This window comes from Caenorhabditis elegans, chromosome V (genome assembly GCF_000002985.6).
Source record: "Caenorhabditis elegans chromosome V".
In the NCBI taxonomy this organism is placed as follows: domain Eukaryota; kingdom Metazoa; phylum Nematoda; class Chromadorea; order Rhabditida; family Rhabditidae; genus Caenorhabditis; species Caenorhabditis elegans.
The window spans coordinates 16,277,860-16,298,397 of NC_003283.11; the positions used below are offsets into that span (position 1 = coordinate 16,277,860).

The 20,538-nt window shown below is 35.1% G+C and overlaps 6 protein-coding genes and 2 pseudogenes across 8 annotated transcripts; 4 read left to right on the forward strand and 4 right to left on the reverse strand.

Annotated features, from left to right (window-relative positions):
- The first annotated feature begins 256 nt into the window (after positions 1 to 256).
- Positions 257 to 2,757, forward strand: cyp-37B1 (Cytochrome P450). Its single transcript, NM_074708.7, has 6 exons — positions 257 to 797; positions 1,070 to 1,164; positions 1,218 to 1,369; positions 1,420 to 1,724; positions 1,767 to 2,003; positions 2,352 to 2,757. Exons 1-6 carry the CDS (start codon positions 407 to 409, stop codon positions 2,699 to 2,701), a joined length of 1,530 nt encoding a protein of 509 aa, NP_507109.1. The 5' UTR covers positions 257 to 406; the 3' UTR covers positions 2,702 to 2,757.
- Positions 2,689 to 4,462, reverse strand: F28G4.2 (Nucleotide-diphospho-sugar transferase domain-containing protein). The gene is made up of 7 exons (NM_074709.3): positions 4,331 to 4,462; positions 4,212 to 4,283; positions 4,069 to 4,158; positions 3,722 to 4,003; positions 3,478 to 3,657; positions 2,982 to 3,253; positions 2,689 to 2,930 (listed from the first exon to the last, which is right to left on the reverse strand). The coding sequence occupies exons 1-7, from the start codon at positions 4,403 to 4,405 to the stop codon at positions 2,777 to 2,779; spliced, it is 1,125 nt and encodes a 374-aa protein (NP_507110.1). The 5' UTR covers positions 4,406 to 4,462; the 3' UTR covers positions 2,689 to 2,776.
- A 614-nt stretch (positions 4,463 to 5,076) lies between these two features.
- Positions 5,077 to 8,035, reverse strand: F28G4.4 (Nucleotide-diphospho-sugar transferase domain-containing protein). Its single transcript, NM_074710.4, has 8 exons — positions 8,011 to 8,035; positions 7,750 to 7,866; positions 7,228 to 7,299; positions 6,932 to 7,021; positions 6,117 to 6,410; positions 5,872 to 6,051; positions 5,361 to 5,632; positions 5,077 to 5,315 (listed from the first exon to the last, which is right to left on the reverse strand). The coding sequence occupies exons 1-8, from the start codon at positions 8,011 to 8,013 to the stop codon at positions 5,159 to 5,161; spliced, it is 1,185 nt and encodes a 394-aa protein (NP_507111.3). The 5' UTR covers positions 8,014 to 8,035; the 3' UTR covers positions 5,077 to 5,158.
- Positions 8,036 to 8,235: 200 nt separating this feature from the next.
- On the reverse strand, positions 8,236 to 9,860 carry F28G4.3 (Nucleotide-diphospho-sugar transferase domain-containing protein; the record flags this gene model as incomplete). The annotated part of the gene is made up of 7 exons (NM_074711.5): positions 8,236 to 8,388; positions 8,449 to 8,553; positions 8,599 to 8,722; positions 8,769 to 8,829; positions 9,082 to 9,500; positions 9,543 to 9,702; positions 9,750 to 9,860. 7 exons carry the CDS (start codon positions 9,858 to 9,860, stop codon positions 8,292 to 8,294), a joined length of 1,077 nt encoding a protein of 358 aa, NP_507112.2. The 3' UTR covers positions 8,236 to 8,291.
- A 1,068-nt stretch (positions 9,861 to 10,928) lies between these two features.
- oac-18 lies at positions 10,929 to 14,295 on the forward strand (annotated as a pseudogene). Its single transcript has 11 exons — positions 10,929 to 10,997; positions 11,043 to 11,229; positions 11,290 to 11,432; positions 11,868 to 12,307; positions 12,466 to 12,747; positions 12,804 to 13,083; positions 13,137 to 13,355; positions 13,669 to 13,763; positions 13,807 to 13,952; positions 13,995 to 14,080; positions 14,121 to 14,295. Coding segments are annotated over exons 1-11 (2,122 nt in total).
- A 554-nt stretch (positions 14,296 to 14,849) lies between these two features.
- Positions 14,850 to 17,741, forward strand: oac-5 (Nose resistant-to-fluoxetine protein N-terminal domain-containing protein; the record flags this gene model as incomplete). The annotated part of the gene is made up of 11 exons (NM_074713.4): positions 14,850 to 14,962; positions 15,009 to 15,195; positions 15,256 to 15,398; positions 15,524 to 15,983; positions 16,039 to 16,320; positions 16,369 to 16,648; positions 16,853 to 17,071; positions 17,120 to 17,214; positions 17,260 to 17,405; positions 17,448 to 17,533; positions 17,579 to 17,741. The coding sequence occupies exons 1-11, from the start codon at positions 14,894 to 14,896 to the stop codon at positions 17,739 to 17,741; spliced, it is 2,130 nt and encodes a 709-aa protein (NP_507114.2). The 5' UTR covers positions 14,850 to 14,893.
- A 1,414-nt stretch (positions 17,742 to 19,155) lies between these two features.
- C31A11.12 lies at positions 19,156 to 19,298 on the reverse strand (annotated as a pseudogene). Its single transcript has one exon. A coding segment is annotated over exon 1 (143 nt).
- A 212-nt stretch (positions 19,299 to 19,510) lies between these two features.
- On the forward strand, positions 19,511 to 20,419 carry srbc-83 (Serpentine Receptor, class BC (Class B-like); the record flags this gene model as incomplete). Its single annotated transcript, NM_074715.2, has 2 exons — positions 19,511 to 20,143; positions 20,201 to 20,419. 2 exons carry the CDS (start codon positions 19,511 to 19,513, stop codon positions 20,417 to 20,419), a joined length of 852 nt encoding a protein of 283 aa, NP_507116.2.
- Between the last annotated feature and the right edge of the window lie 119 nt (positions 20,420 to 20,538).

Here is a 20,538-nt window from a genome sequence, read left to right on the forward strand (position 1 = left end):
TTTTTTTCGAAAGTGAGTTGAGCCCCTTATACCCACTTTTGATTGATATCTATGATTAAAAACGTGCTCACTCTCTAAAATTAGGTTTATTCTCATAAATAATCTAATTGTTTTCTGTTTTTGATGTTTTCCAATAAACAATACTACAAAAGACTCACAATCAGTTTTCTGCCACTGCTATACTAAACGTTTTTATCAGTTTCAAGTCTTATATGGTGCTAATCACTATTTCTGACCAGTCACTAAATTTCACTTTGCAACAATAAAAACAAAATGTGCATCACATGTGTGAACGACATGTGTAGTCTTTGATAAAAAACTAGAGTTCATTAGTGCTATTATAATTGTATTTATAATTGTGCTCCGTTTCGATTTTGAAACTAGTTTTTGAAATTGAAATTAAAAAATGCACTTCTTAAATATTGCAACAATATTTTTGATTACAATTTTCCTATTCTACTACAAACTTATCTATAATTTTATCCGCGATCGCCTCAGAATCTACAAATATATGAGAAAATTCGATGGACCTTATTCCTTTCCAATTATTGGTACTTTATACATGGTGAATATCTTTGATATTTCAAAATTTACAACCCAATCCATGGAATTGGCTCAATACTATTGCCAAAAAGGTTGTGGTACCATTGGACTCTGGCTGGGGCCTGTACCTTTAATTGCTGTTATCAATCCGCAGCACGCGAAGGAAATATTGGAGTCTAATGAGGTTATCACAAAAGCTGAGGAATATGATATTTTATTCCCATGGCTTGGAACGGGACTATTGACGTCGACAGGTAAGAAATTTTATAATAAATATTTAAAAAGGCTTGTCGAATTTTTGGAAAAATTAAAATTTGAATTTCCCACAAATTTTTTTGTGAATTTTTTCATTTTAACTTTCCGCAAAATGTTTTATCTAAAACTTTAAATTTGAATTTGCCTGACTAAATTTTTCAAACATTGATTTTTTCAATGTTCCGTGGATTTTTTCAAATTGAAATTTGATTTTTTTTTGTAAAACGATTTTCTGGAAATATAAAATTTTCTTAAAATCCAAATTTTACAGGTTCAAAATGGAGACAACGCCGAAAAATGCTCACCCCAGCTTTTCACTTCAAAGTTTTGAACGATTTTCTGAGTGTACATGACTATCAGGCCAAGGTTCGTTTTTTTTTTTGCATCAAGCAGCCGACATTTTCTGAGTTTTTTTTCAGGTTTTCCTCGAACAAATCAAACCTTACGCGGATAGTGGGAAGGAGGTGGATTTGTTCCCATATATAAAACGATTGGCACTGGATGTGATTTGTGACACATCTATGGGAGTTACAATTGATGCTCAGAACAATCATGATCATCAATATGTTGAGTGGGTTTTTCACAAATGTGAAACTTTCAAAAAACTAAAATTTTCATTAGATCAGTCCGTCTACTGAGTGAGTACGCTTTTGAGTGGATTCTTCGCCCCTGGCTCCGGCTGAAGCCTTTATGGTACTTGACTGGACCCGGCCATGAGTATGACAGACATCTGAAAATTGTCACAGATTTCACGAAAACTGTGATCAAGGAGAAATGGGAAGAGTTCCAGAAGTTTCATGTAGATCCAGTAGTGAAGACGGACAAACGGAGCATGGCGTTTTTGGATTTGCTATTGGAATTGAGAAATGAAGGATTAATGAATGAAGATGATATTAGAGAAGAAGTGGATACGTTTATGTTTGAAGGTGAGCTTAGGTTTTCAGCAGCCGACCTTTCACAGGTTACAGGCCACGACACAACATCAGCGTCAATGGGATGGACTCTATGGTGTTTGGCTCATAACCCGGAATTTCAAGAAAAGGTTATTCAAGAAGTTGATGGTATATTTGGAACTTCTGATAGAGACTGCACAAATGATGATTTGAAGCAAATGAAATATCTGGAAAAGTGTCTGAAAGAGTCTTTAAGAATGTATCCGTCAGTGCCATTTTTTGGAAGAACGGTGGAGCAGGATGTGGTTATTAGTGAGTATTTAAAAAATATTTTTTATTCCTCAGAAATTTCTAAGAAAATAATTTGCTGGGAAATTAATTTTTTATTTTTTATAGAAATATCAATCTGGCAAAAAAATTCAAAATTTTCTGAGAAAACGTTTTGGAGGGTATCTCAAATTTTCTCGAAATCTGATTTTGACAGAAAATTCAAATTTTCTTGAAAGCAAGTTTTGACGGGAAAAATGTATTTTCTTATAAGAAAAAGTTTTACCGCAAACTTCAATTTTTCTGAGAAAAATTTTTGGCCGGAAATTCAATTTTTCTCAGAACTTTTTTGGCCTAAAATTCAAACTGTTCATAACTTTCCAAAATTTCCAGACGGTGACTTCTTCCCAAAAGGAGTCCGAATAATTGTGATGCCACTACTGCTCCAACGCAATCCTCTCATCTTCGATAACCCAAATCAGTACAACCCGGAAAACTTCAGCGAAGACAAAATCGGATCTCGACATGCCTACTCTGATATCCCATTTAGTGCTGGACCCCGAAATTGCATTGGTCAAAAGTTTGCGATGATGGAGGAGAAAGCAGTGATCTCGTGGTTTTTCCGAAAGTACCGGGTCACTGCGAGCCAGCCTTTCGGGATGAATAAAATTCTGCCAGAATTGATATTAAAAAGCTCGTTGGGATTTCCGTTGACAGTGCATCATCGGACTGATAATAAGTGAAATGTTTTATTTTTTTATCAAAAATACATTATTAAATAAATGTTGATTAAAGCTTTTGACCAGTGATTCCAACAATCAGATCAAAGTATAATGAGATGTTAAGAACATTTTTTTGTCTAAAGGATCTATATTGAAGATGTGCTTCAGCAAATATTTCTGTTTCATTGTATCCGGCTCAAATCGTGTATCTCTACGAGGTGTATCCGCAAACGCATTTTTCACAATTTCTCTGAAAAAATAGTTTACATAAATTTAACCGGTTCAGGAATTCTTAGTTTACCTCGCATTTTGAAACGCTTCAGGATTACAAGTTCCATTTTCAAATTGGAAAATAAAATTTACACGTTTCAAAAGATCCATTTTCGATTCTCCCTCCAACTTCCCAGCGTCGAGCTGAACAAGAGCAGGAACATTTTCACGTGGACCTTCGAAATAGTTGTAGTTTGAGGCAATTGTGTGGGGTAGAAAACTGCACTTATAACGGCTGTGACCACATAAATATGCCATAACTGTAGAGTCTGGGCTTTGAAAGGATAACATGAAGGATTCTGTCTGAAAATTAAAAAGATTGGGCATGCCTGTCTGGTTTCGTTTGTGCATACCTACGTCCCCACAGAATACCAACTTCTATCTTCCCACTTCCTACCTAGATGCGTGCATCATTCTTGTGTAGCTATGCGCCTGTCTACTTATATGTAGATGCCTACACCCTTGCCTATGCCTACCTTCAAGCCTATCTACCTACACCTACGCCTTAAGATGTGTTTTCAGCTTACCTGTCTGAAAAACTGATAAGTCGTCGGATTACCCCTGACAAAAAACGTGGCTCCACATATCCAATTCTTCATTCTCATATAATACGGAGTATCATTCCCGATTGTATCAAAAATTAGGTTCGCATCCGGATACATTTGCTCAACATTCAATTGAGTGAAGTTTTGAGTCCAAATTGTGTCCTTCAATTCAATTCAATTTTATTTTTTTAATTAAATATCAATTTCTAAGTCAAAAATTACTTACCGGATGCATTGACCAAAAATCGATGCCACGTAGTGCCAAGCTTGCACAAATTTTTGCGTGGGTGTGCAAAGCTAAAGAGTAGGTCACGTAGCCGTGATTTTCTGGTACCGTACTAAATTTTTTTAGGTCAACCAAACCATTCACAATGTTTGGATGTTTTTCCTTCAAAGCCATTTGTGCTTCTCTATCGAAAGCGAGGGCAACAAGTCGTGACAAAGTGTTTGGAATAAATTGAATATTGCAAATGTGGTTCAGGACAACATCCACATTAGAAGAGTCATACTGAAAATGGAGGAATATGTCGGCTGTTAATTTTAGCGTAAAATTTGAGAAAATAAAAAAATCACCATAATAACAAACGGGGCTTCTGGCATCGCTTTGAGAACATTAGCAAATTCATTAAAATCAGTATCATCGTGTATTACTTCGAATGGTATCTGAAAAGTTTAGTTTGTTATACTGAGAAACTTTTCATTGAAATTTATTGTACCTGGTTCGCTAAATAATTAAGAGCCTTCAAATAGCTTCGTTGCCGAAATAATCGATCATTTTTCAAGACTTCCTGGAAATCTATAAACCTTTTTCAAAAAACGCCACTTATCTACCTACCTGTAACTGTGTTACTAGGAGAACAATTAAACAAATATTCAAAATAGGAATAAGAAATTTACAGTAACAATCCATTTTAAAATCCTTGCCATGAGAGTCTAGGAATCTCGATACAAAGTCATGATGGAAAGTGTAGATATTCCAAGACACGGGGGCAAAGGGGAAAGTGGGGACAATCTTGATGAGAAGTGTTTTGGATGAAAGGGAAAAGAAACTGTGACGAGATTTACGAGAAAACTGTTTTTATGTATTCTTGCCTTCAATAGTTACAGCAGCCGACATCTCGTGGGCCGTTTTTTTTTCAGGACTGTGCTTTTGCAGAAATCATGTGCACAGGGAAGTTTCAATGCTTGTTCACCAAAACTATTGTGGATGAGTTTTTGAATGTACCCTGTGTGCTTATCAAAAACTTGGAAAGAGGGTTATTCGCGGATGTTGCTACATAGCATTTATTCCTTTGTCCTTTCTCAATGATCAAAGGACATTGCTTATCTTGATCTACGTCGGATCTTACAGTTGGGATAGTTTTAGGACAAGGATCGAGGACCCCCATGTGACCTATTTGTTTGGTTCCTGACCAATATTTATATTGTTTTTTGGTGGGGCATTCAAAGTTTCTCAAAAAAAGTGTTTGCGGGAAATTCAATTTACCGAGAAAAAGATCTGGCGGGAAATCCGAATTTTCTCAGAAATTTTTAAAGCAAGTTTCTCAGAAAACAGCCTGAATTTGCAAACATTCATTCTAGAAAACAATGCGTTTATTTTTCAAGAACCCGACTAAAATTACAGTAAAATTAAAGCTTTGTACCAAACAATTAATCTTCAAAATTAAATTAATGACTCGTGAATAGTCAAGTAGAATTTCCTGTTCCATGGGTCCACATTGAACAGGTTTTTCATAAAATATACAGTTTTCTGGAACGAATTTTCTTTCAGTGAGCCATCTTTTCGGATGAAATCTGGGAAGCCAAACTTCACGTTTTCCCTGAAAAAAATTTGTTTAATAAGAATATTTTTCAAAACTTCTTGCCTCAATTTATGAAAATTCGTCTCATCACAAGTGCCATTTTCATGTTGAAACACAAAATTGCCCCTTCTCAATACATCCATTTTAGACTCCCCTTTTTGTTTTCCACCGTCAATTTGAATAAGAACAGGTACATTTTCCCGGGGTCCTTCGAAATAGTTGAATGAGGAAACCATCCATTGGGGTAGAAATTGACATTTGTAATGATGATGGCCACATAAATAGGTGAAAATTGTGGAATCTGGGCTTTGATGGGATAACATGAAGGATTCGACCTGAAAAAAAAACTTATGAAACTTTTGAAAATATCTGTCAAACTTTGGCAACTTTTTACAGAAATGTTTAATCTTCTACCTTCCTTTTGCAATTTTTTTCTAATTTAACTAACTTTTTTTTAATTCAATGTTTTCTAATTTTTGCAACTTTCTACCAAACATCAGTAGAATGTCGGCTGTTCCAGACAACTCAGCAGACTCACTGGTTGCAGCCGACACATCACAGGTTAACAACATACCTGACTGAAAAACTGGAACGTTGTCGGGTTGCCTCTTACGAAAAACGTCGCACCGCATACCCAGTCTCTCATTCTGTGATAGACTGGATTCTCGTTTCCAATTGTGTCAAATAGTAAATATGCATCTGGATATCTTTCCTCAACATTCATCAGATCAAAGTTTTGAGTCCACAATGAATCCTAAAATTTTAATTTTAGGTTTCAAATTTTAAATTACACCAATTTACCGCCAAAAAATCGATTACCTGATGCATTGACCAAAAATCGATTCCCCGAAGTGCCAAGCTCGCGCAGATTTTGGCGTGAACTACCAGTGCCAAGGTGTACGTTAAATATCCTCGATTTTCTTTTACAGATTCCAGAGATTCTACCAAAGGCTTCAGGTTAATTAGAACGTTTGGAATTGCTGGATGCTTCAGTTTCAGAGCGGCATGGGAGTTCTCGTCAAAAGCCACCGCTACAAGTCGGGAGAGGGCATTTGGAATGAATTGAAGATTACAAACATGATTGAAAACCACGTCGACGTTGGAAGAGTCGTACTGAAAATTGATCTGTATATAGACTGAATTTCCAGGATTTATAAAAACCAGTCGTAAGTTAAATGGTTGAGCTTCCTGGCAAAATTGAAAAAAAAATACAAAATCGAATTTTTTACCAACATTGTTTGAAAACAAATAAAAATTGAATGAACGAAAAATTTCTGCGAATAGTTAAACTTGTAATTTTCCGCAAAAAATGGAATTCAATACTTTGGCAAAAGGGGAACATTTGAAAATTTGGAAAAAGAATCTAAAACACTTTCAAACGGAATAAAACTTTAACTGAAATCCGTTGTTTTAATACAATTTGTGTCTATGATTGTTTAATATTTTCCTTTTTTAATATAAAAAATTTCATGCAAAAACGTTTCACAGATTTTTTCAAAAGATAGCTTTCATGCCATTACGTTCATTTTTCTGCCAAACGATGACAGGCAAACATGTTTATTTTTCTTCGGAAAAGCGACCTTGAATTCAGAAAAAAAAGAAAATTGTTTGAAAAATCACTTGCCGCCACTCACCAAGATCAAATAGGGAGCTTTGGGCATCGTTTTTAGAACCGCCGCAAACTCATTGAAATTGTAGTCGAAATGAATTTTTTCGAATGGAATCTGGAAATTTAATATTTATAATAGTATTTATTTTTATTGAATGCCAGAAAACAGGTTCCTCCCACATCTTGGATATAATTTTTCATTTTTCTATCAATACAATGTAGAAGGTAGAAAAAAAGTTTTTTTTTCTGAAAACCCCCAAATTTTCTACATTAATTTCAATTCCGAAACATTTATTATTCCCAATCCCTATCCCGTTTTACCTGATCAGATAAGCTATTGAGCGTCTCGAGGAAATTCTTCTGACGGAACACCCGTTTGTCAATGAAGACCTCCTGAATACGGAAATTTTTAATTTACACCTGTGCAAAACTGAATTCTGTTTTTTTTAATTTTGTAATTAAGTAATAATATATTTACAACATTTGTCGCAGTTGCTCAAATAATCTAGAAATATTCAACACTGTTTTTTTAGTTTTTTTCCTGAAAATTGGGTAGATTTTAAGAAAATGCTGGCAGAAAAAAGAAACATTTATCGCATAAATCCCGAAAAAGAAACAGTAGCCAATGTTTTATTGGAATATCTAACAATAAGATAAATATTTCATCAAACATTGTAATACAAAAATTTAAAAATTCCCATATATTACTGTTTCAAGGTTTTTATTGCTAGATTTAGTTCTGAAGATTATTTTTGAGTCGAAATACCTTTTCTTAGTATGTGTTACAAATTTCAAACTTACTTAATCATTTTTCAAAAAAAAAATGCGCAAAACAAAGCTTACCGAATACCTCACAACGAGTAAAGCAAAACCGAAAATCAGAAGAACAATGAGAACAGGCACAGAATATCTGACATGCCCAGCCATTCCAAAATAGTGACCAAGTCTGCCGCTGCCGATCTGCTTATTCAAAATTAGTGATTGGAATTTGAGATAAAAATATTTCCACTTTGAAAAAGCGTATCATAAAATTCTTTTTAAAATTTTAGTTTTTGTCACAGATTTCGTGGTATTTTTATCCTGAATATAAAACTTGAAACTTACCATTTAGAATCTTTAAAAAAAGTGTTCCCTGGGCAGTGACCTGGTATTGACACAGCTAGCCGGGATATCTGATTTTAGCATTTCTGGTTCTGGCGCTCGGAACACACATCTGTCAAACGTTAAGCTGGTTTGCTAGGTGAGATATGGAAAATTAAATGCGAGAAACTTACCGGATATCCTTTTTGTTGCATTAAATTTACTTTTTTTTGAGAAAAACTATTTATATGGCTTTAAATTTTATTTTTTGTCTAATAGAAGTTAGTTTACAAAAATCAAAATATTCAAACTCTACTGAAAAAATCTGTTTGTTTAGCCAAGTATTTATTATGATCCTGATAATAATTGAGCATGAGAAGATTCAGCACAGATTGATCAAATCTGAAATTTTTTAATTTTAATTTTAATTTTAATTTTAATTTAATGTTCAAAGCTTTTTACCTGAAGCAATTGGCAAAGTCATTATATCTATCTTTGCTGAAACGGCATGCAACTTGGGCTCCGGGAGGGCTCATACACGTCTTGTCAAGTGCGCAGAGCACCCACCTGAAACAAAAATTTGAAAAGAGAAGTTTTAAAAAATTCGATTACCATTTCAAAATTTCTATGGAAAATTTCGTCCGAGATAGAATAAAAGTATTCGCGCCAAGCTGAACGCCGTTCTTCTCATTTTTTAGCAGTGTTAAGGAATTGGTCGGGAAATAGGTTAAAACATCTGAAAATTTGAATTTAGGGTTAGCATCAACTCACGGGTCACGTACCGAGAAACAAAGTGGCATAATTACTGTGGCCAGTAAAATCAAAGAATTTGATGGGAGATATCTGAATCAGAAACTGAAATTAAAACGAGTATTGTTTATTCGGATATCATAATAAAACAGATGCCTCAAAATGGTTATAAATAAACAATTGGAGCACAATTAAAATTCAAAATTCGTACAAAAATACATTTTTTGGTTGACTTCCAAAATTATGATAGTTAAATTCTGAGTTTTAGCGCCACTTTTCAATTAAAAAATTCTAAAAAATTTTCCCGATCCGCACATATGAATTTTTTAATAGCGGCAAACTCACTTCTTCGTTTTCACCGTTTTTAATTGTTGCATTTGATTTTAATTCACTGAAAAACAACTCCTTCAAGTGTGACTTTTTCACATTCACATCTGCATCCATCCACCAAATATTCGGGAATTCTTTCAGAGCTTGTGCCACAATTAAAGGCTTAAAACGATATTCGCTCCAATTATTCACATACTTCGGATATTCATCAGTGTTAAATTTCCGAATTTCAATGTCTTTGAATTTTGCTTTCAGCGTTTTTATGTTCAATTCAGTAAGATTCAAACTGTACAGAATATATCTTCCAGTTGGATTCAACTTGTAAAACGAATGAATCGATATCATGGCTTGGTTCAAATGATTTTCCGATATTGCTGATACAAAAACAACATTTTCTAGTCCAGTGCCATTTGGTTGAACATCGTCTATTAAACCTTAAAAACAAAGTTTTTTTGAAAATTAAATTTCCAACTAACTCAAATTTTCTAAAACTGTTAAATAAGAACAATCAAATTTCTTCCCAATGGAGCTTGAATTTTGAGGATCTATGTAACAGAAATTATGCGATTTTCCACTTTTATCAGAAAAACAACTGCAGTTATTTTTTCCATTTTTGAAAAAGCGGACTGGAGATCTCTGAAAATTATTTTTTAATGAAACAAAATTTTTTTTTTGAAATCTACCTGGCTGTGGGGACTAGTAGGACTTCGAACTCTGGAATACTCTGCTATTAAAATTACAGTGCAAATAAGAAAAGAAATTGAGCACAATGAACGATATTTGATTTTCAACATTTGAAGTAGTGAAAAATGTTTCAGGAAATGTTGAATAAAAAAAAGCGGAAAAAAACAAAAAAAGAAAAAAGTTCAAATATTTTCTTATGTTGCTTGGTAACTGAAACATGTATCTTTCCGTATCCCTTTGAGACCACGCATGGCGATCCTTATGAATTTTTAATATGGTAAACCGGAAGTCTGGTTTTTCAAGTTTCACAGGTCAGAGAAATCGAATATGCACAGGACTCATGCTTCGTATGGCATGATAAAAACCTACAAATTTCAACTATTCAGTTCAAACATTTTTAGATTTAAGCTAACAAAACTAGACACTAGGTTTGTTACAATGTCACAAATTTGATCAGAGTTATAGTATAGTTTCAAAAACTGCAACAAAAAAACTACATACGCATTTAGTTTTAAGGTGAACTATAATAGTAGGTCCAATTTTTGATTTTTTGAACAAAAAAAACGATCCAAACTGAACTATGAAACTCTTGGGAGTGTTTTATCAGTTCAAAAGTTTACTAAAATATTTGATAAGATTGCCGGAAAATATTAAGTTGGGTGTGGCAATTTTCACTCCCAAAAGATGAAGCGAATTGCCTTAAAAAAATGTATTATTTTATAAAATTAAAATTTGTGTAGTTGTAGGTTAACTTAAAATCAACTTACCTACATGACCTGTCACAATGTCAGAAAATTGAGCATAACTTTCATTTTGTCTGAAAATAAACAAAAGATGACGATTTAAGGTGATTTAAAATTAAGTCATTCTTGATTTTGACTAAACGTCAAAGGAACATCACAAATTTAAATTTTAAATAACTAAAAATTCCGACAAAGTACGGTTTCACATTTACCATTAGGACCTTTAATGTGTCGGCCGCTACCTAACAGCAGCAGACAGATCACGGGACTGTCGACTGCTTCAAAATTCTAATTTTTGATTCCGGCTCAATGGATTGATGACTTCATATTTCTCTTATCACTCATTAAAAAAGAATCGTCACGTTCCTTTTTTTTTTGATAAGAGTTTATGTATAAAGAGCATGATTAATGGGTGTTGGTAAGTACGTCTAGAGCATGAATTTTGCTCTTTACATAGTTTTCTGGCCTACTTTATTCACGCTGGTCATAGGAAACGATTGGAAGGTTCGTTTATCTTCAAAAATATAAGTTTCCGTTTAAAAATTACAGAATGTGTTCCTTACTCATGCTTTTGAACGAAAAATCTCAGGAGTAAATGAACATTGCGCGAAGGACACCGAAATGTGGCAAAAGTCTTTGAGGACGGTGGCAGAGGTTTCCGTTGAATGCCTGTTGCACAAAAAGTGTACGAAGGGAGAATTGAAAATTATTGAGGAGAATTTTTATGCTGTTGAGCGTGAGTTATTTCTATTTACAGAACATTTTTTAGACCATTTCCTAGTAAAACAGTTTTTAGAATACGACACGTGGGGCAAAATCCCGTTGACTGGTCTGTTTGAAGTTCCACTGTTATTTGATGGGTCTTATCAAGAATGTGAAAGAATAAGTGGGAATAAGTATGAAACAAACTATTGCTACATGTACTTAGTACCGGGAAAAGTAAGTAAAACTTTGGAAACTTTTCGCTAAAAGAGCCATTTGTAACTCGGCCTAAGTGTATATCAGGTAGGTAACCTTGAACATACCTGTAATTTCTCAGTTTAGTTGATATTTTTCAAGTTGGCGGAAAAGGAGTCTTTGAAAAAATCTATTTGCAAAAATTCTACAAAGTTTCCCAAATGCTTACCAACTATGAAGTCTGCAAAACTATGCAAAGCTGCGATAATTACATTTTGGAGCAATTCTAAAATTTGAGAAACTTTCACAATTTTTTGCCACGGCCATGACTAAAAATACCAACAATCTATAGTTACCAGTAAATGAAAATTTGGGAAATTGCACAAAACGTAGAGTTCTCAACAGGTCCATGTGCTACAGGTCCTAACACAATTTAACATTTCAACATCTCCAAATTTTCAGACTTTTCCTTTTCAGAACGCCAACTGCGACTCATCTGTTTTCTCTTAAAGCAGTTTGCATGCCATACTCCTGCAGTGAAAAAGATCTTCCAACAGTCTATAATCAAATCTCCAATCAACCATTCACGGCTTGTAAGGCATATTGCTCAAGTTACCCGGTAGAGAAAACTCCCGCATTTTGGGGATTCACTTCTTTTATGGCAGTGATGTTTGGTATAGCTCTTTTGGCAACAGTTATTGATTATTTGAAAGATGCGCTGAAACAAGAGGATCAGAAGAGGAGTGACAGTAGAATTCTTCAAATTCTATTAACATTCTCATTATGGACTAATGCAGAGCTGCTATTGAGTGTGAAAGAGCAAAAACCTGGATTTATAAAATGTTTGGATTGTATTCGATTTGTTTCAATGCTGTGGGTTGTTGCAGGGCACACGTTTACTTATTTGATGCCTCCTGGTGAGTTTTCAATAAAGTTAATTTTTATTTCAAATGGAACAGTTGAAACATATGTAGTATCATTTCAATTCCGCATTCGTTCTAATAGTTCAGTGGGGAAAAGTATGTTTGGACAATTGTCATAATCAGAAATTTATTGTAAGCAAGCTCGATTTCAGATCAACTACTATCAGTCCTCCCCTTCACTGGTAAATTCTGGAATCATGTCATTATGAACGCCTTCTTCTCTGTGGACACATTCTTCTTATTATCAGGGCTCGTAGTTTCATATCTCTTTTTTAAAACTAAATTAAAAGTATCTCAAATCAAAAGTCCAATCACATGGATTCTATTCTACGTGCATAGATATCTCCGGCTGACTCCTCCAATTATGATATTTATTGGATTTTTCACAGTTTATGGTTTTTATATTCAAGGCCCTGGAGTTGCGTCACAGATGTGTAAGACTTCTGAAATATAACGTTTTTTTTTTCATACTGACAACTACGTAGTTCAGATAAAGAAAACGGTGAGGTGGAAGTCTGCGAGAAGAACTGGTGGAAGAATTTGATCTACATTAATAATCTTCTTCCGGATGCTAGTCAGTGCTACGGGATCACGTGGTACTTGGGAGCAGACACTCAGCTCTACCTAGTTGCTCCAGTTTTCCTTATCGGGCTCTATTTCTCGTTTGCCATTGGAACAGCACTCCTTGCTGCAGCGACTATTGGAAGCATCATTACTGTGTATATTTTGTACAACATTTATGATTTTCCTGCGGACTTTTTTGGAAATGGGTAAGATGTTGACTCTGATTGCAATTCCTTCTGAAAAATCGATAAATTTTCAGCAAAAACACATATTTCTATGATATGATCTATGACAAGCCTTGGATCAGAGGTACTCCATATTTTATAGGAATATTTGTTGGATATCTACTTGCAACTTATGGCAAGCGGAAAGTTCGATTGAATTGGGCACTTGCAGTAACTGGATGGCTTGTGGCGTTTTCGCTGGCAGCTTTATGCCTATTTTTAACATATGATTACGATAAGAGAATCACGTGGAGGTAAGAGTTTTCGCGATTTGGTTTTGTGGACGGATGATGCACATATTGCCAACGACATCGGGCACGACGCGTGTTCGCAAACGAAAAATGTTTAAAAAAAATAACAAAAATCGCATTTCTCAAAAATGAAAACATAACACAAAAAACAAAAAACAAAAAAAATGCATTTTTCAGCCTATCAATTTAACATATCGTTTTTAAAAAAACAATTGTTCTGTTTTTGGTCTAGAAAAAAAAAACCAAAAAAACGACAGCTCTGGTCGAAATGTGTGCATCATTTCCGAGCATACAAAAATTAAACCTCACTATTCAGTAACTTCTCCCGTGCAACCTATTACAACTTTTCGCGTATTGCCTGGGCAATTGCAGTTTCTTGGGTCATTGTTGCTAACCATATGGGATGGGGAGGTACCGTACCTGGACAGTAACCAGAAAAATAAGTATTTTTCAGGACCAATTGATGCATTCATGTCCCATCCAATTTGGCAACCATTTGGAAGGCTTTCGTATTGCGCCTACATTGTTCATTATGTGGTTTTGTACTTTTACCTAATGATAGGGGATGGCCCACTTCATTTTTATTCTACTTTTCAGCTTGTAAGTAAAATATGTTTTAATCATCTTGAATTAAAATTTCAGTTCATGTATTATGCTGTTCCAACAACATTACTATCCTATATTTTTGCATTTTTCTGGAGTTGTCTATTTGAAGTTCCATTTTTAAAGTTAGTTTTTTGTCTTATATATTTGTTTGAAAATTTTTAGACTCGAAAAAATGCTAATCGAAACAATGATTGTCAGAGCTAAAGTTGGATCAGGAAAAGTTGAGGATATTGAAAATCAGAAAACAATTATGGACCCTAAAGAAAATGAATTATGGGATGTGGATGAAAAAGAAGAGAAGGAAATTGAAATACGAAGTGATGATCAAAAGTTTTAAAGTTATTTGTGAATAAAGCTTTTTGACTCTTATCAAAAATATTTGAATTACTCAAAAAAGTACTGTTAGGAATTACTGTTAGGAAACATGAAAGACAAAAACTAACCGCAATGTATAAACAAAACTATGCACAAAAGTTGTCTGGTGAGTCAATCGACTCTCTCAGAATAACTTGGACTTCGAACTGATAAGAATTAGCATGACGTTTTTCTTGAATTTTCAGTTCAACTATTTCATCGGTTTTTTTTCGTGAAAACATGAATAATTCCATAGATTTACTGTAGAAAATCAATGAATTGTATATCGTCTTGATTAACTTGAGAGCAGCCGACAAAATCTAGGACGGACTGAAATTCGAATCACGAGATGTCGGCTGCTCACTAGCTCCACTGTATATAGCGTGAACATGTGCCAGTTATCAGTTTTCAAATAATGCCCACAATTTGAGTGCAAATTTTTACTCTCAATTCAAATGATTTCATATGATTGTTATCACTAACACAGAAAGCACGGAAAACTCCAGCCGGACGCGTTTTCCTGATTGAAACACATGTATATAAAGAAAATCATCATTTGTATTGATTAGCAGGTCTAGAGAATGAATGATATTTTTCGAATAATTTTCTGCGTTACTTTGTTAGCAGTGGTATTAGGTAAGGATTGGAAGGTAATTTTTTTAGTTTAAAAAATTTTTTAAAAAACTTAAATTGCAGAATGATTTTCTACGTCACGCTGCGCAGCAGAGCATCACAGGAGTCAGTGAACAATGCGCAAAGGAAACCGAAATGTGGCAAATGTCTCTCAAAACCGTGGCACAGGTTTCCGAACAATGTTTAATTGAGAAAAAGTGTTCAAGCGAAGAACTGAAAATAATTGATGATAATTTTTATGCCATTGAGCGTGAGTTTTTTCTTATTGAACTTCTATGAAATCATTGCATGAAAATTTGGATAATTTCAGAATACGACGCCTGGGGTAAAATCCCGCTGACTGGCCTATTTCAAGACCCACTTCTACTGGATGGTTCTTATCAGGAATGCGAACGGATAAGTGGGAAGAAGTATGAGACAAACTATTGCTATATGGTTTTGATCCCGGGAAAGGTGAAAAATTAAAAAAAAACCTATTATCGGGGAAGAAATAAGCGCAGTTTTGGGGTAGGAGTCACTGGGTAAATCACAATATGAGAAAATGCGGTCGTATTAAAACTTTTACCCAAACTATTCAGAATGCCACGTGTCATATGTCTAACGGTCAACCAACTTCTATGTTTTTCCGAGAAGCAGTTTGCATGCCTTACTCTTGCAGTGAAAAAGATCTTCCAACAGTATTCAATCAAATTTCCAAACAACCACTCACGGCGTGCATAGCCTATTGCTCAAGTTACCCCGTTGAGAAAACCCCAGCGTTTTGGGGATTTACTTCTTTTATGGCAGTGATGATTGGTATTGCTCTTTTGGCAACAGTTATTGATTATTTGAAAGATGCGCTGAAACAAGAGGATCAGAAGAGGAGTGACAGTAGAATTCTTCAAATTCTATTAACATTCTCATTATGGACAAATGCAGAGCTGCTATTGAGTGTTAAAGAGCAAAAGCCTGGATTCATAAAATGTTTGGATTGTATTCGATTTCTGTCAATGCTTTGGATTGTTACAGGGCATACGTTCAGTTATTTGATGATGCCAGGTGAGCTGTTTTCAATTAATATAATCTTCCTAAATCAAACCCATTGGACTTTCAGATCAAATCCAATCGGTACTACCATTCCCTGGTCGATTTTGGAACCATTTGATTCTGAGTGCATTTTATTCAGTGGACACGTTTTTCTTATTATCAGGACTTGTGGTCTCTTATCTCTTTTTCAAAACAAAACTCAAAGTGTCACAAATCAAGAGCCCAGTCACATGGATTCTATTCTACGTGCATAGATATCTCCGGTTAACTCCACCAATGATATTCTTTATTGGATTCCTAGTGGTTTATGGTTACTATATTCAAGGTCCTGGTGTGGCATCACAGTTAAGTAAGTAAGATGTTTATTTGTGAATTTTCAAAAATTAACGAATTTCAGACCAATTGAACCCTCAAGTTGATGTGTGCGTGGTAAACTGGTGGCAGAATTTACTCTATATCAACAACCTTATACCCGATGCAAATCAGTGCTATGGAATTACGTGGTATCTGGGAGCAGACACACAGCTCTACCTAGTTGCTCCAGTATTTCTTGTCGGGCTCTATTTCTCGTTTGCCATTGGAACAGCACTTCTTACTGCGGCTACTGTAGGGAGTGTTATTGCAGTGTATATTTTGTACAGTTATTATGATCTGCCCGCAGACTTCTTTGGTAATGGGTGAGTTATGTGAGGCAAATAAGTGTTTAAACTGCAGACTTTACCAGTACCGTACTTACCCGATTAGTGTGGTTATGAGATTTTCAGTCCCTAATAAAATTGCATCCCTAATTATGATATATTATCCCCACTAGTCCCCACTAGTCAAATTTAATTGGAAAATAGACTAGCTTGCAAAATAATAAATTAAAAAAGTAATTTTAGCGATAACACCCACTTCTATGACATGATCTACGACAAGCCTTGGATCAGAGGTACCCCATACTTTATTGGAATATTTTTTGGATATTTACTTGCAACTTATGGCAAACGGAAAGTTCGATTGAATTGGGCACTTGCAGTTACTGGATGGCTTGTGGCGTTTTCGCTGGCAGCTATATGCATATTTTCAACTTATGATTATGATAATAAAGTTAATTGGAGGTGAGATAATATAGCTGAACATTGACATGTTAATCAGTTTGTCTAAAGTATCTTCTCCCGTGCAACCTATTTCAACTTCTCTCGTCTGGCCTGGTCTTTTGCACTCTCCTGGGTTATTGTTGCAAATCACATGGGATGGGGAGGTACCGTGTATCTACAAGAACTAGAATCAGAAATTTCCTTTTCAGGACCAATTGACGCCTTCATGTCCCATCCAATTTGGCAGCCATTTGGTAGACTTTCTTATTGCGCCTACATTGTTCATTACGTTGTATTATACATGTACCTAATGATCGGAGTCGGTCCTCTCCATTTTTATTCTTCTTTCCAACTTGTAAGTGAACGATTTTAGAATTATCTGAAACCATTTTTTCAGTTCATGTATTATGCTGTTCCAACAACATTACTATCCTATATTTTTGCATTTTTCTGGAGTTGTCTATTTGAAGTTCCATTTTTAAAGTTAGTTTTTTCAGTTGTCCTATATATTTGTTTGAAAATTTTTAGACTCGAAAAAATGCTAATCGAAACAATGATTAGCAGAGTTGGATCTGGAAAAGTTGAGGATATTGAAAAAACAATAATTGACCGCAAAAAAAATGAATTATGGGTTGTGGATGAAAAGGAAGAGAAGGGATTTACAGCGCAAAATGTTGATAAAAAGTTTTGAAGTTATTTCTGAATAAAGCTTTTTGAAAAATTTTTAAATTCGCAATAAATCTTATAGTGTTGAAATCTTTAATCCTTATCAGGAAAATGCTCGAGTTAATCAAAAAAAGTTCCTGAGATTACTGTTAGGAAACATGAAAGACCAAAACAAACCGGAAAAATCATACTATCAGGTTGTCCCATAAGTTTTTGTACTATTTTTTTTTTGAAAAAAATTTATTTCTCTCAATCGACAAGTAGTACTATTCACACAAGTATTCACCATTAGTGTCCACCACTTGTTGCCATTTACTAGGTAACATCATGATGCCACGGGAGAAGAAATCCGGCGAACGCGATGAGAAGAAAGTGGAGAGTTCAGTTTTGAGATGCTCTTCGTCGTCGAATTGCTTGTCGCGCATGTAGTCACTGAGAGACAAGAACAAATGGTAGTCGGTTGGTGCAAGATCTGGAGAATATGGTGGATGCGGTAAAACAGTCCAACCAAGATCTTGCAGCTTTTGGAAAGTCTTCTTGGCGACATGAGGCCTAGCATTATCGTGAAGAAAATATAGTTTTTCATATTTTCCGTTGGTCTTTTCTGCAACTCGGTCCAATTGGGCACAATAGTAATCAGCAGTGATAGTTTTATTAGTTGGCAACAATTCCCAGTGCACGGGTCCTTGAACACCCCACCAGACACAGATCATAATCTTTTTTGGGTGAAGATCAGGCTTTGGCGTCGGTATTCCTTTCTCACCGATCGGAAGCCATTGACGTTTTCTGGAATGGTTAACATAGAGCACCCACTTCTCATCTCCAGTAACCAGATTGTTCAGCCAATCGAACTTTCGACGAAAAGTTAGAAGTTGAGTACAAACGTTGACCCGAGTGAGCTTCTGTGATGCCGAAAGTTCATGAGGCACCCAAATTCCAAGTTTTGAAGTAAAACCAAGGCGACCCAAGTGACGTGCAATTGTGCTATGACAACACTCAAGCTTCTCTTCCATTTCACGAAGACTAAGACGAGGCTCTTCCTCCACCAGCTTCACTAGGTCTTCTTCATTTAACTCTACCGGTCGCCCAGAACGTTCTATTTCTTCGAGACTGAAGTCGCCGTTCTTGAACTTTTGAAACCAACTCTTTGCTGTATTATAAGAGAGTGCTCCCTCACCCATCGCACCGCATATGTTTCGTTCCGCTTCCATTGCTGAATGACCAAGACGAAATTCATAAAGAAGAAGCAATCTAACGTCTCGACGTTCAAGTTTGATGATTGTCATCGTGGCAAAGTAGAAATGGATGAAATGAATCTTTTCTGAAAGGGGACGACCCGACCTTGACACGACCTACGATGAAAAAATTTTAAAACTTTCTAGAAGTTTTGGAAAAATATTTGAAAAAAAGTACAAAAACTTATGGGACAACCTGATATAACATTTGAAAGTTTTTGTCTACTATTGTTGTAGAATAAAGTTGCCAAGGCTCTCTCAAATGATATCCCGAGTGCTACGATCGCACGTAAACTTCCCAGAGATGAGGATACCAGGATCAAGTAAAATCTCAAATTTTCAATGAATCTGACACCGGGGTGCCTGAAAACTGATCTCTCTGAACTTCCTCTCTTCGAATAAGAAGATCACAAACTTCACATGTTCATAGAACATTTTCAAAGAAACATACAATTATCCGCATCACGGCTTCTGATATTGATTCATATGGCTAGACAGAACTACATGTTCAAATTTCCTTTGCGTAACATATTCTGCCTTTTTATATTCCCTTCAAATAATGCTCTCCATTTATGGATTTTGCAATCTATTTGCAGTTTTTTTCGCCATGTTCGCCTGCTTCTTGAATATTATCCTATTATTTTCAATACTCTATTTAAAATTGATACCTATAAAATCAAGTATGTCACTGATCTACTATAAATTCGGTATTGATGCATTCTATACGTTCAGCATATGCATTTCTAGAGTATATATTCCCATTACTATGACTTTCGTTGATTATATCATTAAAAACATGAGTTTCTACCTGTTCTGGGCGTCCACCTCATTTGGAAGTCTGCGTGCAGTCGTGGCACTTGCGATATCCCTAGAAAGAGCTGTTGCCTCTTTATTCCCAATTTTCTACCACAATATTCGACCAACATTTTCAAATAAGTCAATATGGTTTTTCATGGTTTCTAGTGTTTTATTGGATCAATACATTCTGTTTGGATATTGCGGAAATGTTATAGAAACTCCAAAGGATTGCGTTAATTTGCAATGTTCAACGAACCAGTGTTACATTACTTATTGGTCGTTCCATGAGCGAATAACTTATTTGGCCAATATAGTTTTATGCACCGTTGTCGTTTTTCGGATGTTCATTTGGAATAATTACTTTAGCAAACAAACAAGCAAAACAATTTCAAGAGTGAGTTGCCAGAGGCCAGTTCGAGACCATGTTGAAAAAAAAACAAAAAAAATTCAGGCGACACGCATTGCACTTTTTGACACGGTTTTCATTACTGTGTTTAATACATTCCCCGCATTTATTTTAGTCAAAGTAGCCTCTCTGAATTTTAAGGCGGCTGGATCATTTACTTATGTTACAAAAACTCTTGGTCTGATGGTCGAAGCATTGATAACTTATCGAATTTTGTTTGGTAGAAAAAAAGTTTCACCAATTCCTGGCACACCTCTAACGTAACTTTTTATTTTATATTTACTGTTTTTTTTTAAATGAAAGTTATTCACTCTCAGAAAACACTTTTAAAAGTTGATAATATAATAGTCAATAGACTTTTTTTGAGATGGAAAAAATTGATG